Genomic DNA, 8,823 nt, shown 5'->3' with positions numbered 1-8,823 from the left:
CCCCCCCACCCCCCCTGCACTGCAAGCAACGTGGCCTCCTCCAGCAGCGACTCTGGAGCTGTCACAGGTCAGTAACGGGGCCCAGGGCTCCCAGCTGCCACCCTTGCCTGCACCCACCCAGGCCCTCACCCCAAGGTCAGGTGTGTTGAATACATCCCCCTTCCTCCATCTCCCACACACCCAGCTCATGCATCAGCAAAGAGCCCAGAAGGACAAACCTGCCAGTTTTATTCCAAATGAGACTTTATTAACAAGACAAGGTGCTGGGGCCAAGCCAGCACAGCCTGCAGGAAACTTGACCTGTACTCCAGCGAGGACCAGGGACCTGTCCTCCCCCAGGGATGGCTGGGCAGGAGAGCCCTCGAGGAGCCCAGGCCACTGCCAAAGCTGGGGCATGCAGTGGAACAACTGCCTCGAGCCACAAATCCCTAAGATTCATTTTCCTTCAGGTTGTTTGGGGAGGTACCAGCCAGATCTGGTACATGGCCAGTCCCCAGAGCCCCTCCAAAAGGCACCATGGTCCCAGGGCACCAAGTGACACAATGACAGCAGCTGGTGAAAACCAAACCCTCCCACGGCACGGCGGTGGTCTCCGCTAGAAGAGGAGAGTGTGGAGGCACCACCAAAGGCACTAGAAAAACATGGAGATGGTAAGAGCTTTAAAAACATCCTGAAGTTTTTATCAGCCCTTCCTGATTTTCCCTACTTGGCACTTCATGCCTTTCAAATTACAACAGAAGACCTACAAGAAGGCACAACCCAGCAGAGCTGCTCCTGCTTGCAGAGCCCCAGACTAAGGCAGAGCTGGGGCTGTCCCCAGGCTCAAGGGCCAAGGCCACGATGGCTCCAACCCGGCAGCAGGATGCCCGGGGCCACCTTAGCTGAAGTCCCGATCCGGCAGCACCAGCGGAGCCACCAAGGTCCAGATGTAGAGCAGGAGCCCGGCCCAGCTGGAGCAGATCTTCACCCACACGGCCGTCCAGGGGCTCCTCAGCACCTGCAAGCTCTCGTCCGGCCTTGAGAGAGCAAACAAGGGGGTGGCACCCATCACTGCGCTGCGCCAGGGGTGCCATCCCCCTGATCACCCCTGCGGCTGTGCTGGGAGGGACGGAGGCTGCAAGCACCAAGCCACGGGTGCAACGCAAAGAGCATGGAGGAGAGCGTGGAGTTGCCCCATGCTCGGAGCCAGGCGGCTTCCCACAGCTGGCCCAGGGGACGTGACCCCACCACTGCAGCTTACAGCACCCCAGGGGCTGGGTGCCTGCTCCCCGCCACGTCCCAAGGGATCCCGGGGCCCCGCGGGAGCTCTGCCCACCTGTACCAGTTGGTGAGGGTCATCATGATGTAGAGGGCAGCGAGGAGGAGGCAGAGGTGGAAGAAGGTGTAGTTGTAGGAGACGCCGTCCTGTTCATTGTCGTAGGCACGGTGCAGCCCGCTCTCCACGGCCGCCGCCTCGCCGCCCGCCCCGGCCGCGCTCTCCTCCGTCAGCATCAGCTTGTTGACCTGCGGGTGGTCCGAGGAGCGGACGCTGCGGGCAGAGGGACGGCAGGCTCAGGGCTGCCTGCACGCTGCCTCCTCGGCTGCCCCCCAGCCCGAGCTCAGCCCTCCCAAGCCCACCCACCTTGGGATGCTCCGCGGGGCTGTCCCCGGGACAGGCAGGGCGGTCTGGGGGACGCAGCTTGTGCAGAAACCCCAACAGCTGCACCCACAACCCCTGAGGGGTGCCTGCCTGTGTCCCTGGGGACCAGGATGGCTTTGCAAGAGGCACCTAGTGACAAAAACCCTGGACCAAGCTGCGACCTCCCCTCCAGCATCGCCTTTCCCTAAAAGTCTCCGATGCCTCTGTGCTCCAGGCAGGCAGAGGGACACTGCAGTCCCCGGGAACAGAAGCCAAGTCCTCACCTGATGAAGAGGGTGCAGAGGATGAAGATTATCAACCCCACAATGCTCGGGGCGTCCCACCAGGTTGTCAGTGGCTGGGTGGCCATCGCTGAGCCAGTGCTGTTCCTCACCAGCAGCGTGGGGTTACAGGTCTGGACTGGGGACACACACAGGGGGTTCAGCACCTTTCCCCAGCCCCCCCCAGAGAGCCAGGGGGTGCAAAACACCCATCCCAGTGTGTGCTCCTGCCCCATACACCGCCCTCCCGAACCCGAGGTCACATCCTGCTTACTTGGCACGTTGGCCAGGGCGGACCAGGTGACGTAAATGGTGTAGAGGGTGATGAGGGACGCCTGCAGCAGCCCCGAGTGCGGCTGAGCTTCCTGCAAACACAACGGCGGGCACTCAGGGCTGGTCCTGTACCCCACGGGGACATGGCCACCAGCCTCACGGGCGCCCCCCACCGCCTCACCTGGATCTTGGGCAGTATGGACACAGCAGAGACAACGAGGCAGAGGATGAGGTTGATGCTGATGAGGACCTTGCCCTCCGTACAGCCCTCAGGCTTGGTGTAGTATACGTAGAGCAGCACTATGGCTGCAATGGAGGTGGCGTAGAAGATGAAGGTGATGATGCAAAGGGCTGAGGGAGGAAGCAGAAAGAAAAGAGGCTGGAGTAGAGTCTCCAGTCCCCAGCAGCTCAGTGTCAGCCACCCCCAGGATGAGCTTCCCCTCCCTAGACCCTCTGTGGTGCCAGCCACACCGACCTGCATACCAGCCCTTGGCATTGCTCTCGCCCGCATTGCGCAGCCACAGCTGGCTCCAGGAGTGGGCAAAGTCGATGAGGAGAACGAGCTGGATGAGGATGAAGAGGAAGGAGCCGACCACACCAAAGTAAAACCAGACTTGAGGGGGAGAGAAACAACAGTTAAAAGCAGGTATAATGGAATTCGGCAATGGGGATGCCAACCCCAGCCCTGAGTTTAATCCTGTGCTGAGGGTTAACCCAGAGATGCAGAGGAGAGCAGGGGCAGCTCCTCACCTGAGGTGAAGGCACCATCGGGGATGTAGAAAGCCCCCACTGTGATCCCCACCAGCACCAGGAACTTGAAGAACCAGAAGCTGTGGGAGGAGAGAGGAGGCATGGTCTGCAAGCAGGAACCCAGCCAGGAATTTTTCACAGACAGAGTGGTCAGAGAGTGGAACAGGCTGCCCAGGGAAGGGGGGAGTCCCCACCCCTGGATGTGTTTAAGGGTCGTTTGGATGAGCTGTTGGAGGATGTGGGGTCGGGGAGAACTTTGTAGAGTCAGGCTGAGGGTTGGACTCGATGATCCCAAGGGGCTTTTCCAACCTGAGTGATTACGTGATTCTGTGAAGGGGGGGTCTGCCCCCACACCGGCATCCTCCCTCCAGGACAATCACTCACCCGTTCTGCACAGCGGCTCGCGGGTCCTTGCTGCTGCGCACACACACCATGATTGCAGCGAAGAGGAAGAAGAAGGCGGCCATGGAAAAGCCCATGCGGTACACGGCTTTGTGGCCCAGGAAGCTGCTGCAGTCAACGTGGGTCTGGACCCCCAGGACTGACCCACTTCCCTCACAGAAGCCAGGGAGCTGCAAAGGTGATGGGAGGGTGAGCATCACCCCAGCATCCCCCACCCACCATGATCCCTGGTGTCACCAAAGAGCTTAGCCTGCTTGGGGACAGCCATGGGGTGACACAGCTAAAGCCACCCTGCAGGTCAGAGGAAAGCTGGGATGAAACCAGCATTTCCCAAAATTCCCATTAGCTCAGCTGGCAGACCTCAGCTCCCTGAATCTCAAGTCCCACCTCCACAAAAATGGGATCACTTGGCCAATTTAACCCCAAAAATGGAATGTAGAAAACTTTCCTGGGAGACATCTAGAAAAACTAGATAATGCATGAAATCATCCCACTGCATTTTCCCCTCTGTGGAAAACTGGGCTTAATAATACCCTCTCCTAGTGAAATGCTTGGAAAAAAAAAAAGGAACAGGATCAACATCATGCCCCAAAAATTCACTTTCTGATTCACCCTCACGTATCCACCGTGAGCTAAACCTCTTCCCCACAGTGACCAGGCCCAGCGACCTCTGGGAGTTATTTACCTTGTGCAGCTCCTTCTCCACACCAGGGATTATCATAATGATGGACACAAGGGTGCCGAGGAAGAGGAAGAAGGTGAAGAGGAGGCGGGAGATGGTGGAGTTCTTTGCCGAGGGGCAGCAGGCACAGAGCAGGCATGGTGCAGAGCCGCAGAGACAGGACACCTGTAACGAGAGCATCCCTGTGTCAGAGGGCTCGAAATTGGACCCAAAACATGTGCCTAGGTCGAACCAGGAGTAAGATCTGCCCAGGAATCCACACTGCTGGGCCAGGGGCTTTGCTTAGAGCTTCTCGCCAGCCAGCATCACAACCTGCACCCTGCGGGACCTTGTGGAAACGGCCCCAAGTCCCCTCAGAAAGTTGCTGAAAAACAGAACAACCACGGGAACAGGCTCACTGCAGTAACCAACCAACTTGGAAAATGATGCCAATAGAGACTACCTCATCTTCTTTTTTGCTTCCCAGAAATTGCATGCAAAAAAAGGGTCTTTTCTTTACAGAAAAAAAAAATTAAAAAGAGCTTGTAAAATAATTTAAGGCTGCCTTTTCAATCTAATACAGGATGGGAAAAATACAGATATAGGCATCATGGGGAAATTAGTTTGTTCTGCCATCCCTTCCCCTCCCCAAAGGCCATTTTCCAGGTGGGGAAACTGAGGCACAGCATCCCTGGGAGTCTGCAGTGGGTCCTGGATTCCCAAATCCACCATTCCAGCATCAGCAGCACTGCCGGGTGCACCCTCACTCCAGGGACTCCCACTGCCGTGCCAGAGCTGGATGTAAGAGCAGGGAAAGCCTAGCTTAACAAAACCCAGCCTCACTGCCTAGCTAAACATGGGGGTGTGTGGGGGTGTGTGTGTGTGTCCTGCACAGGGCTTGTAAGGTCTGCAGGGAGAGAAAGGAAATTTTTATTAAACTATAAAAGCCATCACTGGAGGAGCATCAGGAGATGCTGTTTGCATCCCACCAGTCAGGCTGGGCTGAGTTTTGCTGCTCTGGTACACACTGTTCTCACCAATTTGTCCAACAGTTTGGATATTCACGCACCTATTTAATACCCACAAAGTGTGGGAGTGCCCCAATCATTTGTTTTAGAGGAAGAACAGCTGCAGGGGTTTTGATGGGGCAGGAATGCGTGATGCCCTGGCTGTGGCATCCTTCATCTGGATGGGGGAAGATTTTCATCCTCTTAATCACCCACACCAGCCCCAGGATCTCCCAGCTCGCTCCCACATCCTAAACCCCCTATTTTCCCAAAAGAGGGTGAAGTTGGAGAATAAATTTTCAGGCAAGAGAATGGAAGAAGCGTTGTGGGATAGTCTGTCACTGCTGGGTCACTAATCCACTATGTCCTGCAAGCAGAAGGTCCCATATTAAATATTTGGGGAAAAAATAAGCGAATAAGGTGTCTCTCAGGTTTGCACTGAAGATGCTGCATTCAGGAACTAGCAGGGTTGGTTGGGGAAGTAAAACTGACATTTCACAACAAGGCAAAGCAGGTGCCCTCCTGGCTCTGAACCAGGAGCTAGCCTTGACCCCACGTAAACAAACAGACGGCTTAAAGTGCTAAATAAAACCTCAAAGGACCCCAAAACTAAATCAAAACTAAATTCCCAACTCTGCTCTACTCCCCATGGTGTGAGCAGGAACAGCAGAGACAGACAGCCCAAGCAATGCAACAGCAAAATACACCCCAAGTCCTCTAAAATAGGGAAACTTCAGGCTATTTCCTTTTTTTTTTAAATGCCTCACTGAAGCCATCACAAGCCCACAGCCTCCCCCGTCTCACGCACAGGCCCAGGGAGCAATGAGAAATCCCCAAGCAGAGATCAACCAGAATTAAATATCTGGAGTTTGTTTAAAATACTCCTGCTTTGCTTTCCAAATATTTTTCTCTATCTAAAACGCATTCCCAGATCCACTTATTTCGAAATCTGCAACACTGGGCATTTTTAACTCCTTTTTCAGAGCCAGCTTCTTCCTAGGAATCTGGTCCTCAGCGAACTACTTTCCCTCTATTTACAAGACAACTTAATTGATTTATTTTGCTTTCCATACTTCATTTCTTCCCTTTGAACAACTCTTCCTCTCCTGCACTTGAGACACATCAGCCGGCCAGATGTACTTGCAAGCAGGGGAAGGGTTCAGCTCTCTCCCACTACTAAGGGATGCAAATGTGGTGTGTGTTTATTATGTCTATGTACTTCCTAATTATGCCCAGCAATCAATTTAATTAAATATTGCTCAGTATCAACTCAAATATACATTTCTCATTGCTAAAACTAGTGTGAAAAATGGACGTGGCAGAAAAGAAAACCAGATGTCGAGCTGCTGTGTGAGAAGGACATCAAACCTGCAGCTCCCCCATCAGGGGTGCTCATGAGTGATGACTTTAATGACCCCAAATCACTAGAGGTGACTTTGAATTTCTTTTTTTAAACATAAGCACAGCATTATTTGAGACAAACCACCTCCTGATTTATTCCTCCTTACACACATCCCAGCCCCACCAGAGGCTGCGTTGTGCTGACGGTATCCATGGGAGCTGGAATGGGTGAGAAAGCCCCCACATCCCATGGGGACCCGCATCCTGCCTCTCCAGGAGCTGCCTAAGGGACGTCACTTCATGTTTTCAACTCGAAAGCAGGAAAAAAATGGCCTTCAATTAGAGATTGCTTCCTTTCAGGCTCATTAAATGTACCACTTGCACAAGAATGCATTTAAACCTGCCAGCATTACTGTATTTCCCCTTCAAATTAAAAGAGGAAAAAAAAAAATTCGAAAACAAAAATCCCTTTTAATGCAGAATTACTGCATTTGACCTGATTTAGCAAAGCACCTTAGTGTACCCTTAACTCGAAGCACACTGATACCTCCAGCTCCTCTCCTTTCAGTGCCAGCTGAAACAAAAAGCACCAGTCCCGAAATCACTGAAACTGGCCTGGAAAGTCATGAGGTTTGTTGTTGTTTGGGAGCTGAGGGATCTGGGGGAGTTGGGAACGGTCAGTGTGAGGGTCATGGTTGGACTGGAGGAGCTTCAAGGGCTTTTCCAACCCAGATGATTCTGTGAATCTGCTGTTGGATCTGGGGGTTCAGCCCCACGTCCAAGCAGCACTGAGGACTGGCAGGAGGCACAGCCTCGGGTACCCCATCTTCCTCAGGGTGGGTGCGGGTGGAGGGGGTCAAAGTGTGCGCACAGGCTGTGCTGGAGCAGGGCTGAAGGGGACCCCCTGCTCCACCTGCAGTCTCCAGACCCACGGCTGACCTCTGGGAAAGCTGCAGGCAGATGAGGTAGTTTCTAATATGAGGTTTCGGGGAGCCCGCAGCATCCCTGGAGCCTGCAGGAGGTTTATTTTCAAGGACACTCTCACATGGCCAAACTCCGTGGCTGTATCTCAGGTTTTACAGCCTCTTGCAACCAGGAGAAGGCACCTGCTGAGGTAACAGGGCACGGCAGCCCTGCCCCACTGCCCTGCTTTGTGCAGCTGTAATGTGAGAGTCCCATGTCACCAGGAGCCTTTTTTCACAGGTCCTGGTGCCCTTCTTGAGTGTCCCCCTCTAAGCACCTTTGCAAAGGAAGCAGATCCCTTGTGCCATCCGCTAACCTGACCTGCTGCCCCAGCACCTCTGAATTCACTCTTTTTCTGTGAAAAGCAAATGGGTTAAGAGCAAGGAGAATCCTCCCACGTTAAGGCAGCGTTGGACACACTCCGGCACACCTCCTTCCAAAGATGCTCCTAAGTGTGAATGTGGCCAACAGCCAAGCAGCAGGATGGAAAAAGCCAACCAAGGGAAGTGGCTGCAGCACAAGAGCGGTGGATTAACAAGGAAGGGTCGGTTTTCAGCTGCTGCAGATGAAAGATTAATCTCTCCATTTTCACTACCGACTTCCTCATGAAATCCAGCTCACCTCCAGCGCGACTTGCACGTAAGGGCTGCTGTGCCTGCCCTGCCTGGGGACTGGGAGAGTGCGGCTGGAGCTGGACAAGGACTGTGCAGCCAGTCCAACACAGGGACATGCGACTACCCCACCCCAACACCGTCAGACCCACTACCCCCCCCAACAACACCAGATCGACTACCTCACCCCAACACCGCCAGACCCACTACCCCACCCCACCAAGACATCTTGTGCAAGCTGCCGTTGCCCCAGCAAACCAGAGACTGAGTCAACCAAAAGCAATGCTGAGCAACCTGCCTTTATCTCCTGTTAAATTAATGACCTGGCAGGTTAATCAGTACCAAACCCACAGGGCCAGGCACAGGCTTGGGAGGCTGGTGGCTCTCACGCCTGGCAGCGGCTTTGCATTGGTACAACGAGGCTGACAGTCCCCACGAGGTGCCCAAACCAACCCTGTCCCCCAAGGCAGGCAGCTGGAGACAACCGCCCTGCTCATAGCAGCAGTGGGCAGAGCCTGGCAAATCGCTGGAGCAGAGAACGGGAAATTTTTCTTGCATCGTGCAAAGTTTCACTCAGCAACGGCCGGTGGAGTTTTAATGGGAAAGCACTGAAGAGATGGCTTAGCAAGCCGACTCCGCTTCGAGTCAAATGATGCAGGCTGACCAGAAGAAGTTAGTTCAGATCAGATTAAAAAAACACCTTACAAGGACTGGGCAGTTTGTTTGGTTTTGGGGGTGGTTTTTTTCCCCTGCTGTGGTTTTCCAGTTCAGAATTGAGCTACAACACCCCTTTAGTCAACAAGCTCCACTGGAAGGAATAGAAGAACTAAACCTTATAGCAACTCTACCCTGTTAACACGGCCTGGGCCAGATATTTTTTTTTTTTTTTTTTTTTTTTTTTTTTTTTTTTTTTTTT

The 8,823-nt window shown here is 53.8% G+C and overlaps 1 protein-coding gene across 1 annotated transcript; it reads right to left on the bottom strand.

The window, feature by feature from the left end:
- Positions 1-234: 234 nt before the first annotated feature.
- SERINC2 (serine incorporator 2) lies at positions 235-7,745 on the bottom strand. Its single transcript, XM_026863316.1, has 10 exons — positions 7,727-7,745; positions 4,010-4,171; positions 3,307-3,494; positions 2,923-3,002; positions 2,648-2,785; positions 2,354-2,523; positions 2,174-2,264; positions 1,903-2,038; positions 1,316-1,528; positions 235-1,016 (listed from the first exon to the last, which is right to left on the bottom strand). The coding sequence occupies exons 2-10, from the start codon at positions 4,043-4,045 to the stop codon at positions 878-880; spliced, it is 1,191 nt and encodes a 396-aa protein (XP_026719117.1). The 5' UTR covers positions 4,046-4,171; positions 7,727-7,745; the 3' UTR covers positions 235-877.
- Between the last annotated feature and the right edge of the window lie 1,078 nt (positions 7,746-8,823).

The sequence above is a fragment of the Athene cunicularia genome (genome assembly GCF_003259725.1).
Source record: "Athene cunicularia isolate RWA chromosome 23 unlocalized genomic scaffold, athCun1 chr23_part1, whole genome shotgun sequence".
Taxonomy (NCBI): domain Eukaryota; kingdom Metazoa; phylum Chordata; class Aves; order Strigiformes; family Strigidae; genus Athene; species Athene cunicularia.
Note: the sequence above shows the minus strand (reverse complement) of the source record. Positions and strands in the feature narration are given on the sequence as shown.

What these genes read in the sequence shown, in the direction of transcription:
- SERINC2 (XM_026863316.1), bottom strand. Translation starts at nt 4,045, where the DNA reads ATGATAATCCCTGGTGTGGAGAAGGAGCTGCACAAG. An exon ending in TGCCAAGGGCTGGTATGCAG is followed by an intron (nt 2,524 to 2,647) that starts GTCGGTGTGGCT and finishes TTCCTCCCTCAG; the next exon opens with CCCTTTGCATCATCACCTTC. An exon ending in CTCTGCACCCTCTTCATCAG is followed by an intron (nt 1,529 to 1,902) that starts GTGAGGACTTGG and finishes CTCTGCCCGCAG; the next exon opens with CGTCCGCTCCTCGGACCACC.